We start from the raw sequence: 22,544 nt of genomic DNA on the forward strand, positions 1-22,544 counted from the left end.
GTAAATAGTCTAAGATAGCAGCTGCCACCTCCCATGTTAACTGAGAAGAATCTGCGACACCATTGTCTCTGGTTTCTTATCACTCAGAGGGAGGCTAGAGAAGTATCTGTTGTACTGACTAGTCCATCAAATATGAATGAGGCAGATAGAATGACTGTTTACATAAAGATATCTATGTTGATTACATTGAAAACACACACAGTGGAGTGTTTCAACCTTGTGAATGGAAAACACTGGAAAGAAATTGCTTAGAAATTAGTTTTCAGTGGTGTGCAGTTTGCAGCTGTCAGGTGATGAATTCTGCCCTTGTTTTTATCTTATCCAACTACATCTCTGGTATTGAGGATAGGGTGCATGCCTCCTTTTACATTTCCAATTTCACCCTAACACTCAAGCCTCTAATATGGTGTGTTAGCATTTAACAACAGGCACATTGAAAATCCTGGTCCATCTGGAGAATGATAGTAATTCTTGTTGTTTACTGTTTAATGGCTTGCTCTCCCCCTGGACTTTGTGCCAGTGAGTATTGTAATGAACAAGTTCTAGAAGAATATTATAGCCTCATTTCATCTATTAGGACACTTTGCAAAGACATTTATTTTGCAATGCCATGAATTATACAAACAGGCAAACTAAAAATACATGCCCAATAATTGCACAAAGAGAATCTGCTGCAGCAAACTAATTAGCAGAATGAATTACACTGTAGAAAATCACTTAACCTTTTTAAGTTTCCTGGTACAGTATTTATTAATGCCGTTGCTTTGTTTTGAAGCAGTTGCGGTGTGTTAGCTAAAAAATACACTCTAGATCTGATAAATGCCATCAAGCTTCCCTTTGAACATATTAATTCTATAGATAGCAAAAAAGGAACTCCTCATGATCCTATCACACACACAAATGCAAAGGGTAAATATGTGTCTTGTTTGACAAGGCTTGAAAAATTAGAGCCAAATGCTGGGCAAAACGCCCATTGATGAGGAAGGGCTTGCCGGCTTTGTGGGGGATTAATATGGAACGCACGCACAAAGACGGACTCAATAAGCTTTGGCAGGGTTTCTCTGGTGGGCTCAATGGTACTGGAATAGGACTGGTAAAACATTTTCTGTCAAAATGTTATTTAATAGAAATTGAGTTTTCAACAAAATATTTTTTTAAAAGGGCTCTCTACTTTTGGTAGAAAATTTCAATTTTTCATCAAAAACCTGAATGCATAAAATTGGCCAAAAACTGAAATATTTTGTCTGAAAACCAAAATATTTTAATTCTGAAATGCTGTCACAGTGCCTAATGTGAGTTGTAGTTCATTGATCTCATGCTCTCATTCTCCTTTGTGGATTGCACTCATCAGCAGGACAACATCTCCCAGGATGCACGCTGGCCATATGACTTCCATGAGGCATTTATTCACTTCATTAGGAGAGGAGACCCTGGTGCATCATGGGAGATGTAGTCCAACCAGGGAGCCTTCATATAGAAAAGACTAGGAACATGAGGCATTCAAATTACAACTCCCATGAGGCACTACAACAGTATTTCAGAATTGAAATACTTTTCCAGCCAAAATTGTTCACATTTTTTTGACAAACTATTTCAGATTTTGATTATTTTCACAGAAAACTCAACTTTCTGTGGAAAACACCCTCATTTTCCAGCAAGCTCTAGGATGGAACATTGCTGGCTTTGAACCATCCTCAAAACATCTCCCATGCTGCTACTGCAGTCTTAGGCTTGCACAAGTGGCCATGGTCTCTATCCTTAACCTCTATATTGTTTTTGGCCTGTCGATACTCATAGTCATGTTTATCTTCTTTCCTTGCTTTTAATATTGCTGAAGAGAGAGCTGCTGTAGGGATGTGTAGCAGGATTATAAACTGTGAACATCTGTCTCTGCTAGAGTTAGACTATTCTGGGCATAGAAGAGAGGAAAAATGATAGTTTAAAATATTTGAATGGTATAGTCTCTGTGATCTATATCACAGAAAGGAGACAATTTTGTTGGTCTTGACATGCTTGTTTTGAGAATAGTTGTCTAGACATTTCTTAAGGTGCTTAAATAATTGCCATCTATTGAAGGTACAACGCTTGAAATAGCTAACATAATAGCCACATGAAAACTGATTTTGTATAGCAGCTCCAATAATTGATCCTCCATAAGAAAAGGAAAACCGACACCTGTAAGGGAGAAGAAAGATGATCCAGTTGCTAGGGTGCTAGCCAGAGACCTGTGTTGAAGTCCTTCCTCTGCCATGGACAACCTGTGTGAGCTTGAGCTGGTCACTTAATTTTTCTGTGCCTCTGTTCTCCCATCTATAAAAGGGAGATGACAGTTCTCCATACCTCTCACAAGCGTTGCAAGGATAACTACATTAATGTAAAACACATTACATAGAATACAGTAATAGATGGATGATAAATACATTATGTTATGTAGTTGCAAAAAAATCTAATATCCTTCTGTGGTGTATTAACAGGAATGCCATATGTGGGACATCGGTGGTAATTGTTCTGTTCTACTCTGCCCTGGTGAGGCCTCAGCTGGCAGGGGTGGCAAGCCGTGGGAGGCGGCCTGCTGATCGCTGTGAGGGTGGCAGGCAGGCGGCTTTCGGCGGCATGCCTGCGGGAAGTCTGCCGGTCCTGCGGCTTTGGCGGCAATTCGGCAGCGGGGATGCCAATGGCGCGGCACCGGCAGACCTCCTGCAGGTATGCTGCCGAATCTGCGTGACCAGCGGACTGCCCGCCAGCATGCTGCTGAAAGCTGCCTGCCTTCTGTGCTTGGGATGGCAAAAAACATAGAGCCGCCCCCGTCAGCTGGAGTACTCGTCCAGTTTTGGGTGCCACACTTTCAGAAAGAAGTAGACAAATTGGAGAGAGTCCAGAGGAGAGCAATAAAAATGATAAAAGGTTTAGAAAACTGGCATGTTTTGTCTTGAAAAAAGAAGACTGAGGGGGGAACCTTATAACAGTCTTCAAATATGGTTAGGGCTGCTCACTGAAGGCAGAAGAAGATGTAATCAGTTTGCAATGGTGCAAGGGAGATTTATGTTAGATAGTAGGAAAAACTTTCTAACTATAAGGGTAGCTAAGTTCTGGACTAGGCTTCCAAGGGTGGTTGTGGAATCCCCAGCATTGGAGGTTTTTAAGAATAGGTTAGACAAACTCCTGCCTCAGTGGGAACTGATGGTCCATGACTCTTCCAGCCCTTTGTTCTATGATTCTATTATTAAAATGATTGTGACGATGTTCAGTTACTAGCGTAACAGGCACTATTTAAATGACATAGATAGGGAGTGTAATTCCAAAAATTAGATCAGAAAAATCAAAAATAGTGCATTCAACAGCACAAAAGTTAGCAAGTATAGTAAATTCCAGTTATCCACATTCCCTTTATCTGAAAATCCTAGTTATCCAAATCCACAGTGTGTCCCTGTGTAGCCCTGTGTTAGTTAATCACACGCTAATAAGTTCTCAATTAGCCTCTTAGTGCCTGTTAGTGCTAATCAACAGCTTTGTGTTTGTATAGCAGTTCAGAGCAGTTACCCGCAGTTACTGAGACCTAATCCTGTTTCAGCAGGGTGGCAGGACAGGCTCTTTAGTAAAGTGCAAAGTATTAAGCAAACATCAGCATTCCTCGCTTCATTCCCCATATTTCTATATCAGTGAAACTGCGGCTCAAAAAAGCACAACTGTTTGTTTATTCAAATGCCTGGTTATCCAAAAGTTTTGGATGTCTCCCAGCTTCCCAAGCTAGAAGGACAAACAGGAGTGTACTCTAGATCAGTGGTTCCCAAACTGGGGTTCGCAAAATGTTACAGGGGGTTCTCGGGAAAAAATTCCCTAATGGCAGACAGAGGTGTCCCTGGGGACCCCAGGCAGCACGGGGCCAGCAGCCCAGAGCCCCTGGACTTCTAAGAGCTAAGCAGATCAAAGCAAGCATATCTATCACACCGAGGAGATTTAAACGTCAAGATTCCTTATAAGAAATGGAAAGGGAGGTGGATATTTTTTGCTGTTTTTAAAATTAAATAGGCAGCTACTATTGTTTTTAAAATTATTATGAAGAACAAGTTTAAGCTTTTTTGTAATGTGCGTTGTTTGCCTGGACTGCTCAAGCCCTGAATGCTTGTGTAGGAGGAATGATCTGAGTTGGCTTCTTAAATCCCTTCATGCTGTTTCACATCTGATACTCCTTGATGAAACATAGGAGCCTTGTCTTATAACAGGCTTATTCAAATTGATACAAGCTACGAAAGTGAGATCTTGGAAGAGTGTTGCCGTTTTCATAATGTAATAAAAATACTGTAATGATAAATAATAATTAATAATAGATAGTGTGTAATAAGCATGTCATAAAAACAGATTTTATATTTCCAAGATCACTGCTTTTTTATTTTATACTCGGGTAAAGGAGAAAATCCTTGGAAATATTCATTTTTAGAAGGGGGTTCGTGAGACTTGACATTTTAGTGATAGGGGTTCACCGGTTGTTAAAGTTTGGGAACCACTGCTCTAGATATATCTTTTTGTGTGTGTATATAAATGTACTGATGCACTGGAAAATGGAAGCACTATTCAAGTGTCCTGTGGTAAGCATTCAAAAGCCAGTGATTTAGCAGTCTTTGAAAAAGTTAAGCGAGGATGGTAACCTGACCTTTGCCTTTTGTTCTCTTGGAACTTGGAAAAAGAAATAATGCAGTGAGATAGGAATGCAGAGTCATGGGATGGGGATGATCATCTGAAAAGCTGTGAACTCAGTTATTGGGCCACTGAAGTTTATGTACGCTTCCAGGAATGGAAGGCTATGGCTACACTAGCACCTTTACAGTGGCACAGCTGTATCGATGCAGCTGTGCTGCTGTAAGATCTCTCATGTAGCCGCTCGATGCCAACGGGAGAGAACTCTCCTGTCAACATAATTAAGCAACCCCCAATGAGTGGCAGTAGCTCTATGTTGTGGGGGGAGAAGCACACTAACATTTATGGCAGCAAAACTTATATCACTCAAAATGGTACCCTGATAGAAGTTTGCCAAGGAGCTGGTTTTCATTCACTGTTACTCTCATATAGATGATTACTTGTGTATCTCTCTTAGGCTAAGAAGGTCAGTTGTGGGACTGGACTTTGCTATTATAAGAAACTGCTGATAAAGGAAAGGACTTTCTCCTATACTTGCTCTGATTGGGGTGGTGCTCCTTTGAGACCCAGGACTTGTAAATCCCACCACCATTCTTTATACATAAGGTGATTACAGGACAAAATCATGGGTTTATTACGTTTGCTGAATCCAATAGGTCTTGCTCCTCTGTCATCAGCAGTGTCATTGAAGTGGGGCCATAACAGAATTTGTAAACAATGTTTTCAATCAAACGAAACTGGATTTTACTCACCTAGATTATGGATGGTAGATTGTAGGGCACTTCTCAATGAAATAATCCATTGTTAAATCCTCTCTCGTGACTTTTATTTTACTGTACAATGGTTAGCAAAGCATCTAAGCACATGCTTAACTTTAAGCATTAGATCAGGGTCTTAGAAATCTGCTGGGACCAAGAGCTCAGAAGGCTTCATAGATGCTCAACAAAACAGTCATTTTTGTTGCTTTGTAAATGGACAGGCAGATCTGTCTGGAGGATTCAATTTTAATAATGAATAAAGAAGGCCTAAAATGTTTATTTAAAAAACAAGGGCTTTTGTGTGCTTTTTTTTCTAAATCAGAAATTCAGGTATCACCTATCCTGGAAGATGCTGTGAAGAAGCAGAGAAATAGTAGGAGTAGGATATCACAAGTCCTAACAAAATGAAAACTGATTGATGTGAGAATTTAATTAAGGGCTGAGAAAACTCTCAATACACTTACGTCATCCAAAAAGTCGTCCACCAAAAATGGGAAGACTTGACATTCCTGATATATGTACGTGGCAAAAGCAAACGACTGAGTGTGGGAGGGAGGGAAGGAAGGAGGGAGACGGGAATAACCATCACCCTTCTTCTTTATAGATCACAAGCAGAAAAGGGGCCACAAACCCATTTCCCCCTCCTTGCAAATCCCTTTTAAGGTCAGACTTTACATGGACCTGCTGTGCTGCCATATGTAGCTCCCACAGCTCAGCAGCCCTAGAGCTTCATTCTGGTTGAGCTATGCCCTGTACAGGAGAGGAGCCTCTGCTTGATGCCTCGCAAAGCTGAACTGAAGGGCAGCTTTTTACAAAATACCATGTTAACCTGATGGGGTGATTTCAATATGTAAATGTCAGTCCTGTGGAAGCTGAATGATCTATTTAACTTGATAGAACTTGAGGTGTGACTGTGCATACCCAAACGCTGATTAACAACATTATTGACCAAAATAAGTCAAACCCACAACAGTGATTCCTAAGGAAGTGTTTACATGTTAATAGTTCCCCTCTTTTGTATTGAGAGCAGCACAAGAAACGCATGATGCCCATTTAAATAGCAATAAAGCCAAACAGCTGAGGACACATTATTCCTTTCCCCGCCCCACTCCCCCCTGCTCAGTTCCTTTATGGAAGCATTTGCCCCTGTTCTACTTGTAGCCATACAACAGCTTTTTCCCATGAACTGCTATGTACATGCTAAAATGCCTTTTACAATTGGTAACTCATTTGGCACATGAGGTGCCAGTTAATATAAAAACATTGGTTTCATAGTTCCAATATTGTGGCACGAATATGTTAAAAACATTTAAAGCAGCAGGAAATGACTGTGTACAAGGAGTTCTTTTTCCACAGGGTCTATTTATTCATCTGGTGAAAGCATCTTGTAATGTAACATTCTTTTTCATATTAAATGAAAAAAACCCCAAGAACCCTACATTAACAGAACATTCAGGTTTATAGCGAAGCACTCAAAAGTTAGGAAGTGCCAAAGTTAAGGTTGAATGTACAACCTTAACTTTGCCTCCTTTTGTGTGCAAATTACAAGCCAGTCTTGAATTGCATCATCACATACCAATTTGCAAAAAACACAATATATCAGAGGGTCTTTCCAATAACTTTAGATACAATGTAGCACATGCCTCTTCGCTATGGGAACATTTTGGTGGAGAAAACAGCAGGTACGTGAGAAAGAAAATAAGGATTTCTAGGCACCTAAAATATTTGGTACCTGGCTGATTGGAGCCATTCGAAAGATGAGTCAATTCACTAAGTAGCTCAGTTAACTTTGCAGTTTGCAGGCTGTGCAGAGCATCCGTGCCATGCTCAGTGCATGACTGTCAAACGCTCAGTCCAGTGAAAAGCAATTATTTCTGGAGCGAGGCTGCTCTGTGAGGACTGTTTCCAGACACCATTGCAACTATCAAACCTCAGTTGGTTTGGCTGCAAAATGGTCACAAGAATGTTTATCATGAGAAAATGTTATTTAATCACCTAGCTCCCATCACTAAAAATATGACTAAATTGTTCCTTTGCCAGGACTCTCCGATAATAGGGCTTTACAAAGGAAATCACCTGAACCACGGCAGTCACTGCTGTTCCCATTCTAATACCCAGTTAGAGGATTTTCAAGTAAATACCTCACAGGACTGTTCTCTATTTGGATTTATTAGTTATTATCAAGAAAAGACAAATAATGCTTCTGAAATATTGCAATGATCAGTGTTATGAGTTGCTGTTACCAACAGAAACAGAATGGAATTCTTGTACCATGCAGGGTACGGACACCCTGCTGATGGAGCTTTCTGTATTCTCTGTACAAATGAGGACACCAGGAGCAGATCCTCAGCTGGTGTAAACTGTCATAGTGCCAATAGCTTCAGTGGAGCTATGACAATTCACATCAGCTATGGCTGAGGCTCCTGGTCTCTTTCTGTGTAGAAGAGCTCAGAGAAGGAAGTCTGGTGTAATGAAATAAAGCTTTCCGATTTTTTTTACAGTATAAAAAGAATCTAACTGCCAGCTAAGGGAAATATAAATACTTTTATTTTATTGCTCAACACACACACAAAAAAAAGGGTCTAAACATTTTCCTTCCTGTTGGACGCACCCAGGTTACTCAAGGTAAAATAAAGTTGAAGTGGCAGGATTGGGGCTTGGATATAGATTAATTCCTATGGAATCCATACTTCTTTAAAACAACAGTGGGTGAAAAACCTGCTCCCCATGGAAGTCAATAACAGAACTCCCATTGACTTCAGTGGAGTCACGATTTCACTTGGTATACTTACTAATTCACGTTAGCAATACATATTGCACCTGTTTGGATAAGATAGGGGCTAAAATGTCAAGTTCTATGGGCCAAAACTACACGTCCTATGCACCCGGATATTCCCACTGACTTTCATATAGGTATAAGTGTTGCTGAACTTGCTCAAGTGAGTAGTCTCATTGGCTTCAACAGGACCACTCAAATGAGTAAAATGAGCAACAAGGTTAGGCTTGCAAGCAGGTAAGAGTTTATTTTCTATATATGGAAAGATCAATGAAGTACGTACTTAAAAATACAAAGAACAGAGGTAGCATGTTACCCAGGAAAGATTTTTAGCAGCACTAATGACAGCACTATAAACAGATGATTAAGTAGATGATTGCCTGCTACCCTATGATAATAATTCCCCTCTCTACACAAAGGGCAGAAATTTCTGATCCTAAAGTGCCCAGCAGACCCTGAGGGGTAATCAGCACTTACGACACCCACTGAAATCAGTGGGAATTATGGGTGCTTAGTATCTTCCCTAAAGTGCTCAGCACGTCTCAAGTTTGGGCCTAAATTCATTACATGCACAGTTCTAGTTCATGTTTTAGGCAATATTCATGAACTAGAGTTACTACTGCACTGATGCAGGGGGGTTTTATGCATGTAATTCCCACTGACATTTGGAATATCTCATGTTCACTTACTACACAACAACTGGAGCAGAGACCTTTTGGTATAATTGTTGCTGGCAGTTAACTTGCATTAACATATGCAGCATACTTACTAGTAGTAGATTGGGATTATTGGACTAGCTGACATATACAGGGCATTTCATACAATTTCACATACCTCGAGGAGCCTGAACTCTGTGCGGACTCTAATATTCCCAAACATGAAGATCTATCTCACCGAAGGCAATCATTTTTTTTGAACAACTATGATACAAGCAAGTAATGCAGACAGTGCTGCAGGTGGGGATGGGTAAAAATATGGAAATCTGTGCTTCTCATTTGATATTAGGGAAGCCCCCCCATCCTCTCACCAGTTCAATAATAGGATGAGAGTCATATGCCACTTCTTAGAGCAGTCGTGGTGGAATTACAAGAGTCAGAGAGACATTAGTACCTGCTTTAAATGATTCCCCTTATATCTGAATTACTGCAGCAGTGCTTCATAGACTGAAGTAGAACAAGAAAATGTGGATGATGGAGCCCACCGATTCCTTTTTCTGGCCCATACAAAGGGCTTGCTCCCACTGAGGTGAGTGGGAATTGGGCCAAATCCTCACCTGGTGGAAGTCAGTGTAGCTCTTTGGAAGTCAATGAACCTGTGTTTATTTACTGCAGCTGAGGATCTGGACCTGGGTATATGAGGGCAGAATTGGGTTCAAAGTAACTAGATAACATCTTACTAATGGAACAACAACCTTTACCCCCAGCCAACCCGTTGAGCCGGTTGGCTTTATTTATAGCCTCCTGTAGGAAAACAGGTTCAACTCCATCTGCTCATGCCCCTGCAACTCATTTCATTCTATTGTTTTAAAGCCTTCACATTCCACTTCCTGCGCTGATGGTGTCACTGCAAACATGCAAGGTTGCTGGGAAATGCAGCATATCCCTGGAAGCCAGTCTCTGGCCTGACAAGTCTCATTTAAGTCACTCATATCTCGTGTGACCATACAATGACTTCTCAAGCTGGAGACTTTTTCCATGGACATACCGGTTTCACTGCACATGCTTAGGTGAATGGACAATAATCTGGATTGTCACACCAACATGATAAAATCAGTTTAAGAGTTCAGTAAAATGCTGATAAAGAAAATCCCTGAAATCTAACTCCTCTTTGGCACTGAAGCCTTGAAGAGTACCCTAGAAGGAAAAAGAGCCTGGGGGGGGGGGGGGGGGGGGGGGGGCAAGGGGGAAGCACAGTCCTCTTCCACATCAGCAGCATGTCCTGTATTTACTGTAAACGGGACGCACCAGAAATAACAATTCAAGTAGTCTTTACATTTCTGAATCATTGCAAACAATTCAGACAGCAAGTCAACTGAAGAATCTTGAGGGTCTTTACAAATAAACCCTCTATATTTATATAGCATGAAGATATTATTTCTGGAGTAAACTAGTCAAATAAATGGTGGAGTTATAGTATAAAGAATACTTCAGTCCAAAACCATTTAAAAATAGTTGGAAATAATGGACCAGATTATCAGCTATGAACAGCCAAAGTGCACATGATACAAGCCAGGGTGTGTGTCTGTGTGTAAAGGTGACCTAAAGCTCACCTTTTCACTCCCTTGATCTGTGAGCTGCTCTGTGGAAGGCTAGTTTCCTTGTGCCATGTTAGAGCAGACTCAGGGCTGCACTAACTTGCTGCAATGGCCATACAGGGCTGAAAACACAGGCAAAGATCCGTTTAGCATATGGGTATGCCAGCCACACCCACTTTCCCTTCTATACCAGCAGAAGGGAGGATGGCTCTACACCACCAGAAGATCACTCTGATATTCTCTGGCCAGGCAAGACAGCTTCAGGGCTAGAATACAGTGGTGATGAGGCACAAAGTGGTCCTAATACACTGAAGGATCTGGCCCAGTATTTCTGATGCCAATTTCTTTTGAAGCAATGGCTGATCAAAAAACTACAGTGAAAATAAAGGTAATGTATATATACACATACTGCTTCCAATAATTAAACATGTTTATCATCTATGCAGTCACTATGTTTTATAGATGAGTAGGAAAAAGCTGTGTCAAGAACAATAGCAAAAGTAAAGCTCAGGGTACACATATAATACATTGTCTGAAATCAACAGTATACTTTCTGTAAAAGCTGCTGGAGTACGTAATTACTAAGAATGATGCTCAGACAGTTTACACTAGCTGGCCTGATGCAGTGCCTTGCAATAAATATTTAATTTGAAAGAAAATAATATTTTTAATACTAGGCAAAATTTGAACGGATCAGGTCTTTGGCTTTTCCACTTCTGTGGTTCATGCCACCAAAGCAGCCCATAGAAAAGTGTCCTTTAAATTATATCAGTCCAGTCAAAAGCTACTGTGAGTATTGACTGTGTTTGCAGTAAGGCACTGCAGGGTGAAGATAAGTATTAGCAGGTCTTTTAAAAGAGTTTTGTAAAAAGTGTATTTAAGAGATACAGCTATTATTTTGTCATCATTCTTCACCTACTAATGTGTCTATGTGCACACACACACATCTATATATATGGCCAAATTTGGCTCTGACGTAAGTTGGGCAACTTCACTTACTTTAATAGAATTGCACATGCTTACACTAGGTTTGACTTTAGCTCATGGTTGTTTTTAAATTAAGTCTTTCTCAAGAAAAGTTGAAAGGTGCATGAAATTTGTTTTCAACACAAGTGCTTCTTACAGCTACACTCTAGCAGCATCTACACTACTGTCAGTTTAGTCATCTAGCCATCTCCTGCTGAAATCAATAGGAGTCTTTCCATTGACTTCAACAGGAGTCAGATCAGACATCTATGAAGCCAGAAGAAATTGTCCTCTTTATGCCCTGTCACTTGTTCTAAGGTTGGGTTTTTCCTCAGCTGAACACATAGATCAGAGTCCCATTCTGGAATTACAAGTTACAGTTGTATTTTTCTGTCTAACTCAGAGTTTCTGCTGTGTATATTTCTTAGCATCCACCCACTGGAGGGCTGTGCTTAGTTGAAAGGAAGAGCTTTATAGTTCTCTCGGTATGACAGTGAAAGGGACAACAGGACTACTGGATTCGAGGTCCAGAGCTGTTAGGAAGCATTCCACAGCAGCTTCATTTTTTCCTTGAGCTTGCAATACTTCTCCTAGGCTGTTCCAGGCTTGGTGATTGGTGTTCTGTATCTGGACTGCATCTCTCAGAACCTTCTGAGCCAGGCTTCTCCGCCCGAGCCTGCTCAGTATGGGCCCCTGCAAATAAACAGCAATCTTGTATTAGTGCCTACCAGTATTAACACTGTCAATTCATAGCGTGCTCCACAATGGTACAATACATGGTATGTCCAAGGCGCTAACATTCTAAGCAGACAGGAACAATAAATCAGTCGTGATATTCCTCAGCCTGTGAGAGGAGAGAGGATCTTCAGCACAAAATGATTCTTGAAGAAGAGGAGTTGCCCACTACTAAGTTACACACTGATTTGGTTGTGGATGGATTTAACAAAGGTTGTAAAGCCTTTGATCCTACAGGAAAATATTTGGGAGACCAGACAGCACAGGCTAAATTAACACTTGTATGTTTAGTAATGCAGACATGCAGCTGCCTCCCAAGCACCCCTTCATGACTCGGGGAGGTTTTGGAGCATCTTGCCTCAGTTTCCCTTTTTTAGGGCTCCTCAGAAACTCCACACACAGGCTTCTTTCTCTCTGTTCAAACACCCCTCCTTAGTAGGGTTGCCAACTTTCTAGTTGCACAAAACCTAAGACCCTAGTCCCGCCCCTTCCCTGAGGCCCCACCGCTACCCACCCCCACTCACTACATTACCCCTCCCTTGGTGGCTCGCTCTCCCCCACCCTCACTCACTTTCACTGGGCTGGGGCAGGGGGTTGGGGTGCAGGAGAGGCTGAGGGCTCTAACTGGGGGTTATGGGCTCTGGGGTGGGGCCAGAAATGAGGAGTTCAGTGTGCGGGATGGGGCTCCAGGATGGGGCAGGGAGTTGGGGCAAGGGCGTGTGTGAGGGCTCTAACTGGGGGTGTGGGCTTTGGGGTGGGGCCAGGGATGAAGGGTTGGGGTACAGGAGGGGGCTCCAGGCTGGGGGGGTGGGGCCATGGGATTTGGAGTGCAGGAGGGGGCTGCAGGTTGAGGCAGGGGATTAGGGTCTGGGAGGGGGTGAGAGCTCTGGTCTGGGGGTGCTGGCTCTGGGGTGGGGCCAGGGATGAAGGGTTGGGATGTAGGAGGGGGCTCCAAGAGATTTGGAGTGCGGGAGGGGGCTGTGAGTTGAGGCAGGGGGTTGGGGTGCAGGAGGGGGTGAGGACTCTGGGGTGGGGCCAGGGCTAAGGGGTTCAGGGTGTGGGAGGAAGGGGTTCAGGGCATGGGAGGAAGGGGGCTCTGGGTTAGGGGTGTGGGCTCTGGGGTGGGGCCAGGGATGAGGGATTTGGGGTTCAGGTGGGGGCTCCGGGTTTGGAGGGGCTCAGGGCTGGGGGTTGGGGTGTGGGCTTACCTCGGTTGGCTCCTGGTCAGTGGCACAGCAGCGGGTGGGTGGGCTAAGGCAGGCTGCCTCCTTGTCCTGGCACCATGCTGTGTGCACTCCGGAAGCAGCCCGCAGGTCCGGGTCCTAGGTGGGGGGAGGGCTAGGAGGCTCCATGCGCCACTCTCGCCCGCAGGCACCGCCCCCCCCAGCTCCCATTGGCCGGGAACCAGCGAATGGGAGTGCACAGCCAGTGCTCAGAGTGGGGGCAGCGCGCAGAGCCCCATGGCCCCACCGCCTAGGAACCAGACCTGTTGGCTGCTTCTGGGGCACAGCTCAGTGCCAGCCAGGATAGGCAGGGACTAGCCTGCCTTAGCGCTGCAGCACCGCCGACTGGACTTTTAACGGCCTGGTCGGCAGTGCTGACCGGAGCCGCCAGGGTCCCTTTTTGACTGGTGTTCCGGCCGAAAACTAGACACTGGTCATCTTACTCCTTAAGGTCTGGGTTTCTTAACATCAAAGTTCAGAGCAAAACTGAAAGTCCCAAATAAAGTCGACATAGTTCAACTGTATTCCCTGCTTTTAGTAGGCCACTCCCAGTCTCGTGTAGCTGGAGGATTCTTTACTTCTCCCTTGGAGTCTGCACTTGGCAGCTCTTCCCAGACGTCTGTCCTGCCTGACACTCCCAACCCTTCCTAGGTGGAGATCTGTTCAGGCCCAAACTCTTCTCCTGATCAAGGGTCTCTTGCAGGGTATCCTGATCACTACAGCTCTTCTGCAGTCTCTGCCACAGCTTCCTCCTCTTGTTTCCTGTTCCCTCTGGCTCTTTATAGAGCCCAGTTGCCTTTTATTAGGCCCCGTGGTGAGGTTGTTAATGAGGGCCAGGTGGGCTGGACCAGTACCCTCTTAAAGGGCTCAGTCCGAGCTGTGACAATCAAAAATTTGGAAGACCCTCACTCTCAAGATCAGGTTTGCAGATCATTTGAGTTCACATTTCTATATTCTCTATCATTTGTTAAAAATGTGCTGTCTTTGTCATTAATTCAATCAGTTTGTAAGGATATTCATATCTGAACAGGTAAGAGGTGTCAACCCAAGTGATAGAATTCAGTGTTACAATGGAGTGAATAATCACAGAAAATGTGTTGCGGTATTCGCCCACTGTGAACACAATGTGCCTCACTATGGAAATCATCTTGCAGGAAAGTACTTCATTTCAAATACCCTTATAAAGATGTATAGAAAGAGTGAGGTGTCAGTAAGTTAGATGATTACTTGACTTCAGTTGTTTCCTATGCTTGTTTTGTGTAGCTGCAGTCATAAATTGAACTAGAAGCTTTTGTAACCTTTGATTGGCCTAGCTGTGTCTAGCTAATATAAAAAGATGTGCAATATTTTAAAATCCTTGTGGTCACAGCCTAAAACATTTGTTTGATGAATGACGGGGGATTCTTCTGCAAGTAGCAAATATTTTTCTTTGTCTTCTTGTGTTTACTTTATATAGGTAGCCAGCAGGTGCACAATCCGTCACCATGACTAAGTCCTGTATAGCAGCGGTAACCTGTTACCAATAACTACAGAAAAATATTACCATACAAGAGAAAGGAGTAAAGATGCCACAATCTTTTAAGCAAACAAAGGAATCCTCAACAAAGGTTTCCTTGGTCAAAAGAAGAGCACGCATTATTTTGATCTGAAAATCCATTCATAACTATTTCATATAAAACCTGAACTTTCAAAGCCCAAAAGCACTTACTCTCTCTAGCGCTTTCTCCCTCTGCATTTACAAAACAGCGCCTGAAAGTAATTAAAAGTCAATGGGCCAAATTCTGCTCTACACCTGTGCTTATATCTTTTCCCTTCAATACGAGTTGTATATGTCTACTCAAGGCAGATTTTGCTCCATTGTGGTAGCTGATTGGAAAAAGAATCAAGCGTTTATGACCAGCCTCTATGTAACTTGTGCATCTTTAGGGCCATCAGTCTACATGAACATTAAAACAAAACCCACCAAATAAAAATAACAACATGCAAAGCTGTCCTTTTGCAGCACAGTTTCCTCATGTCAGTCTCAAGTGAATGATGCCTTTTTTAGTCAAGGATCATGTTGGATTCACTCCAGGTAGCCAAAGCTCTTTGTCATATCCTTGCACACCATTTTCTGTTCTGCCTGCATGACAATTGGTATACTTGAGTCTGAGGCACTCCTTCTAGTTTACTTCTCCCTGCAAATATTTTGGGACGCTACGTCTGAAGGAGGCTGTATACCACTGCTGGGCATTGCATTATATGGTATTAGCACAGGGTGAATCCCAGAACGCGGTGTAGCCCTTACTCAGAAGTGTAATGTTACAAATAAATATTTGGCTGATTGTAAGAAAAATAATCATTTAAAAAGTTACTCATTTAGTTCATCAGAACAATCTACAAGTTTACAGAGGGCTGATCCAATGCTCTTCGAAGTCAGTGGAAAGACTCCCATTGACTTCAACAGGTGTTGCTGGATCAGTGAGAAACTGTGAAATGGTTTTGGAGATAAGTTTTGGGGAATGTTGCTACAATCAACATTTCTGAGCCTCTTGATGGGAGTGGCTGACTTGCTGAAACATGTCAGTATTTATAAGTGATTGTTAATGCTACTTGTTCTAGTCTTCTGCAATCCTAACTTAAAAAAAAGTACTTTAATGTTTACTATTTAAATGTTTGTTATTTAAAAAACAAACTGAATGCTAGTTCTGTGTGTCAAATATCAGAGGGGTATTTGTGTTAGTCTGCATCCACAAAAACAGCGAGGAGTCCGGTGGCACCTTAAAGACTAACAGAGGTAAAAAACCATGCATCTGAAGAAGTGGGTTTTTTTACCCATGAAAGCTTATGCCCCAATAAATCTGTTAGTCTTTAAGATGCCACTGGACTCCTCTTAGTTTTGTGTGGTGAGGCTGAATGGAAGAGTTACTTTGAGTCTCCATGCAAGCCTCAAACAGTTTTTGTGAACTACAGACCACAGAATCCCAGAATCCCGTGCAATAACATATACCACGGAACACTTGGTTTTTCTGAGTATTTGTTCTTGGGAGCTGCTCCTCACTAGTGAGTTCCCTATTCCCCCCTGGAGTCTGGCTAGCTGTAAACAATGCCTGCATGTTGTTGCTATGTAGAGTCCATCTGGAATCTGCCTACAATGCAAAGCAAATAATAGATTCATAGAGCCACCCACTGATGGGCAATTTACATTTTTAGCTGAAAGATTTTTTAGATTTTCTAATGAAAGTTCCGTTCCTTAGTTTCCATAGAAACACATCTGCTTGATGTGTATGCATAATTTCATAAAATCAGAGATCTAAGGAAGATTAGCAATTAGTATAAATAAGAGAAGACAACTCATTAAGGGTTTCATCTTCCTATTACAAGCAAAGGGAGGGGCTGTATTATTGTTGTCCTTTATCCCCGTGCTTCCCCCCCCATCAATGCAGAAATCAATGCCTGGCACAGCCTTTCTTTTCCAGTTCAATAGCAGGATACTTTTGGCTATCAAGAGGGCTCTTAGAAGCTACCTCCTTCCCCATTTATTTAGGTTATACAGAGGGTTAGTATATCCTAGCACTAGAGTCACTGAAATATTGTCCATTGATTCCAATGGGTTTTAAGGACCTAATCCCACTCCCATTTACATTAAGAGCAAAACTCCCATAAACTTCAATAGTGCAGGGTCAGGTCCAACAGGGGATGGGGCACAGGCTGGTTTTTAAATTAATATACACATATATTGTAATGTTAAGTAAAAAAAACAACAAAAAACCCCACTGTCCTGGGAACAGTGCTACAAAAGCCTCCCCCAGTACTTTGTTAAATAAAGATGCTGCTATCCTATGCTAATTGTTTTGCTCTAACTATTAAAGCTTAGGTATTGATCTACCTAATGTGGTCTGAAGATAACTAAGCCAAATTCATTTAATTGTTCCTCCTCTATTTTTTTTGGGGGGGGTGAAGCTAAACGTTAACGCTTGTGAATCTAGACAGATAGCATTGATATGATGTCCTTTCTCTCTATCCACCACTGAAAGATTTATAGAAACACAGTAGTGTTTTTTTTATTTTAAACTTCCTTGTAGGGAGAAGTGGTAGCACAGTGATGCTGGTGTAACTTATCAGTGCCTGCAGATACAGTCAGTGTAGATACTGAGTTTGGCATTATGATTTAAGGGGACTTAGGCCTGTAACCAGATTCATAGGAGGTGATCTGCAAAGAAAAAGAAACACTGGGCTTGTGGGTGGAATTTTCAAAATTGCCCAGGGTCCAGATTCTCAAAGGTATTTAGACTGTTAGGTGCCTAAATACCTTTGAGGATCTGGGCCTAAGTGAACTAAGGCTCATCTACATGGAAAATGGAATCCAAATAACGATATCAGTTGTAAACCATGACTTTAGTTATTTCAGTGCAGTCCATGTATTTTGAAACAGGACTGCCCTATTTCAATAAAACTTAAGTAGGTAAAAAGTAGTTTTCAGTTTCAATTTCCATGTAGCCATTAGGAATGGAGCCCAAGTCCCGTTGATTTGTGGGATTTGTGCCTATAGGATTTGTGCTGCTTAAGTCATTAGGCTGTTTTGAAATTCCCTTTTGTGCTTTTTTTTTTTTTTTTTTAATGACGCATGGAAAAGGCTCCTAAAAGGGATTTTGTTTGTTTGAAGTTTTTTGCATTAGAAATTCAGTTTCTCTCTTCCTTTCTCCTTCTGGGAGATGTTATAGATGACTGAAAAGCCAGTAACATATAACATTAGAGATAACAACCAACTGACTGAGAGGGGAAGATATTTCTAGCTAGGAAGTTAAAATACCCTTTTTGCTAACATCTGCTTAATTCAAAAGTCAACTGGGAGAAAAGCTTTCTTTATTATAGCCTCAACATCCTCTTCCCTTTCCAGAAAGGGCTGAGAAAGCTCCCAATCCATTTCTTGGGGATCTTGAAGCAAAAATAAGGAATAGAAGACTAAGCAAAAAACCCTTTGTTTTGGGAAAAAAACCTTTCAGGTCATCTTTATACATCATAAAGAAGCACGGGGACACATCCAATTTTATCCTTTGCAGGGCACCTTTAATAATAATAATGTGTCCAGATATCTTTCTTTACATGAGGATCAATGTCCTTATTTCTCCTCCCCACAGAAGAGAGCAGGGATTTCACCCAGTACAGTAAGAAGAACAGGGGTGGAATTCCATTCCCAAGTCAAAACATCAATTTTCTTTGCAAGTCAAACACGCTGAGTGTGCCCTTGCTCTCAGTGACGTCAATGAGCGAGCTCAACATCGAGCAGGCTCTGGTGCTATTTCAGAAAAGTGCCCATTGAAAGGAGGTTGGGCTTATTCAGCAGCATACTGCACAATGCTTTTGAAATCTTGTGGTAATATTCTCATGTAACACAAAGTCTGCATTGCTACTGGGCAATGTACACTTGTGTCATTATTGAACAAGCAAAACAAGTTGTAAGCAGAATCTGGTGCATAAATCAGGATATGACAAAGAGCCCTTTTGTAAAATGGCAAAGATTAAACCTGGAACATTCAAAGCTTCCTGGAATCACAGGACAAAAGATTTGCAATTAGATGATTTCTGCTGCTGTTTCTCTTTGATAATTGTCCTCCACCCAGGAATAGATCTTGAGCCATCTCTTTCAAAGGATTTTTGACCTGTGGGGAGTAGTTCTGGTATCACCTCACCACACGATGATCTGCCACCGTCAGGTATTGAATCTATTTCATCTTTCTTCAGTGAGGGTTGTGTGACATGCTAGATCTAGATCCTTTGAAGGCTTTTACAAAAAATACATGAAGCATAAAACATAAAGAGCTCTGCTGGAGTAATCTGTGGGTATTTGCCAGATGCACTGATGAGCTAGATTCACTAAGGAACTTAGGTATTGCAATGCTGAGCATCACCAGGCCTAACATTTAGGTGCACAGAAAATCATTGGGGTTCACAAAGCTTGAATTAGGCTCTGAGGTTCCTTCCACAATGAATGGGGAGAAATAGATGCCCTAGAATGGGATTTATAAAGGCCAGCACACTAGGAGGCTCCCTGCCTAAGCTAGCCATTGAGAGATGCAAAGGCAAGGGGTCTGCCCTAAGCCCCACATCTCTTTCAGGGAGTTTGGCACCTAAGCCCACACTTCTGGAGGCACCTCCCTCTCCTTGGGAGGGGCAGGAGGAGGAGGACCTTCCTCCTAACTTTTAGCCCGTAGTTAGGGTACTCACTTGGGATGTGGGAGACCCTGCGTTCAACTGAGGAGGAGAAGGGATCTGAACAGGGATCTGCTACCTCTCAGGTGAGTGCCCCAATCACTGGGCTATAGGACATTCTGATGCGGGGCTCCCTCAGTCTCTCCCGCTGAAACTCTTCGAGGGTGGATAAATAAAAAGAAAGACAGGGAGCAAGATACAAGCATGAGTGACTCTCTAACCTGGTGGGCAGAACAGTCACCTGGGAGGTAGGAGAACCAGCCCCCTTCTCCAGTGACTTTTAAAATTATTTATCTACAATGGGACAGCTTCAGCAGGAGAGACTGAAGGAGAAACCCCCACCATCAGAATATTCCATAGCCCAGTGGCTAGGGCACTCACCTGAAAGGTGGCAGATCCCTGTTCAAAGCCTTTCTCCCACTCATGCAGAGAGTGGACACATCACAGGGGAGAGCCTAGCCACTGGGTTACAAGGTGTGATGGAGGTCATTCTCCTCCTCCTCCAGCTGTTTTGTGTGATTTCGCATACAGGGCCCAGTGCGGTAGGCGAGATCGGAGCACGCTTACCAGATGGGGCCCTGCAGGCGAGTTAGGAGGAGGAACGCCTATTTTCCTCAACTCGTGCATTGCTCTGGGGTTTAGGCATCCACAGTGCTGCAGTGTGCATGCTCAGAAGCAGAAACATAGGCACCTAGGGAATTTTAACTGCAAAAATTTAGGCACTGAGAGATTTTAGGAGCCTGCAGAGTTTGGTGACAGCTGAGCAGCGGTTTTGTGAATCCCACGAGGCCTGATTCTGGGATTTAGGCACATAAAATGGCTTTAGGGACCTAAGTCCTTTTGTGAATCTAGCACTATATGACTTCATTTGCCACCTTGGTACTGTGGAACAGTGGGAGCCAAATTCTGTATGAAGGTTTCATCTTTTAATGCTGCTACTTGTGCAGTCAGTGCAACTACTACCCACATTCTCTACCCCCCTCCTCTTCTGAAGCAGCATTTCCTGTCAATCAATGAATCTAAAGTGCTGCATTTGTGGAGGCTGGATTAAAAACTGCAGAATGTGGAAAGAGAAAAAAGGAAAGAAGAGAAGGGATTGATAACCAAGCTTCAGCAATGCCTGGCATCTGCCAACATCCTGGATGCTCTGCAATTGGGCTTCAGACCATGCTACTTCATGGTGACAACCTCCAAGCAGAACTAAAAAATCAGATAAACATGGCAATGGACAGACACCACATCGCTGCTCAGATCGCTCCATCTCTCTGCAGCTTTCAACCAGTCAATCACAAGGTACTGATGACCTACATATATTTAGCTCCACAGTGATCTATCCTGTCCTCTTTCTCCTTCAGTATCTACATGAAACAATGTGGAGATGTGGTGAAATGCCATGCTCTCTGCTGCTAACAATACACCCAGAGGTGAAAGTAAGCCGGTCCGGTCCAGTCCGGTCCAGCGTACTGGCAAGAGCTGGTATGCCGTGCCAGACCAGACCAGCTATTTAAAGGGCCTGGGGCTCGTGGCAGCGGCTGGAGCCCCGGGCCCTTTAAATTGCCACCAGAGCCCCACTGCCAGAGCCCCTGGGTGGCGGAGGCGGCTCAGGCAATGATTTAAAGGGTTCTTTAAATCCCCGCCGGAGCCCCCGGCTGCTGCCGCTACCCCAGGGGCTCCGGCAGTGGGGCTTGGGTGGCGATTTAAAGGGCCCAGGGCTCTGGCCGTTGCGGGTAGCCCCAGGCCCTTTACATTGCCGCCCGAGCCCCTATGCCGGAGCCCTGGAGTAGCAGTGTCAGCCGGGGACTCCGGCGGTGATTTAAAGGGCCAGGGGTTCCCGGCCACTGCTACTGCAGCGGAGCCCCAGGCCCTTTAAATCTGCGCCGGAGCCCCGAGCCTGGGGTAGCGGGGCAGCCGGGAGCCCCTGGGGCTCTGTCCATGATTTAAAGGGCCCGGGGCTGTGCTGCGGTACTGGCAGATGGAGCCCCGGGCCCTTTAAATCGCCCCCTAGTCCCGGGGCTCCCAGCTGCCTCTGCAGCTAGGAGCTCTGGGGGTGATTTAAAGGGCCTGGGGCTCCCAGCCGCTACTACTGAAGCTGGAGCCCTGGGCCCTTTAAATCTTGATTTAAAGGCCCCGCCTCTTCTGTGGAGGCCACGCCTCTCCCAGTTGAGGCCCCGCTCCTTGCTCAGGACTCCAGCGTACCGGTAAGTCCTTTAAGTTACTTTCATCCCTGAATACACCCATGGCACCTGGCCATGTATATATCTCTTTCCAACTTTCAGTAGATGCAACCACTGCCAACCTAAGGATGTCACACTGACTAGAGGATATCAGCACCTAGATGAAGAACAAATGGCTCAAATTTAATCCAGGCAAGTCTGAAGTGATGCTGTTTGCCAGTGGCAATACTCTTTGGACACTGTCCTAGGGTTACCATACATCCGGTTTTTCCCGGACATGTCCGGCTTTTCGGCAATCAAACCCCCGTCCAGGGGGAATTGCCAAAAAGCCGAACATGTCCGGGAAAATGCCGGCCGGGCACTTCCCCTCCCGGGCTCCGGCGGCACAGGGTCCAGAGGCATGGGGGCTGATATCNCCAGACCCTGCGCCCCCTGCCGGCGCTTCCCCAGCGTAGCTGGAGCCCGGGAGGGGAAGCGCCCAGCCAGGGGCGCAGGGTCTGGAGGCTGCCCAGCAAACCGTGAAGCCGGTAGCGCTTGGGCTTCAGGCAGCCCCTATGCCTCCAGACCCTGCGCCCCCAGCCGGACACTTCCCCTCCCGGGCTCCGGCGGCGCAGGGTCCGGAGGCATGGGGGCTGCCCAAAGCCCGTAGCGCTCGGCTCTTAAACAGAGCCGAAGAGTTAGGGAGGAGCAGAGCCGCCATGGCCGGAGGCTCTGCTCCTCCCCTGACTCTTCGGCTCTGTTTAAGAGCCGAGCTGCCCGAGCGCTACCGGCTTCAGGCAGCCCCCATGCCTCTGGACCCTGTGCCGCCGGAGCCCGGGAGGGGAAGTGCCC

The 22,544-nt window shown here is 44.1% G+C and overlaps 1 protein-coding gene across 2 annotated transcripts in view; it reads right to left on the minus strand.

Annotated features, from left to right (window-relative positions):
* Nucleotides 1-7,955: 7,955 nt before the first annotated feature.
* Nucleotides 7,956-22,544, minus strand: part of TTC7A (tetratricopeptide repeat domain 7A) — a 283,111-nt gene continuing 268,522 nt past the window's right edge. The window contains exon 21 of one of the 2 annotated variants that reach the window (XM_034764410.1): nucleotides 7,956-12,082. In XM_034764410.1, the coding sequence (XP_034620301.1) occupies nucleotides 11,861-12,082 (222 nt within the window). In that variant the 3' untranslated portion in view covers nucleotides 7,956-11,860. The remainder of the gene's footprint in view (nucleotides 12,083-22,544) is intronic. The other variant, XM_034764411.1, reaches the window with a different exon arrangement.

Source organism: Trachemys scripta, chromosome 3 (genome assembly GCF_013100865.1).
Source record: "Trachemys scripta elegans isolate TJP31775 chromosome 3, CAS_Tse_1.0, whole genome shotgun sequence".
Taxonomy (NCBI): domain Eukaryota; kingdom Metazoa; phylum Chordata; order Testudines; family Emydidae; genus Trachemys; species Trachemys scripta.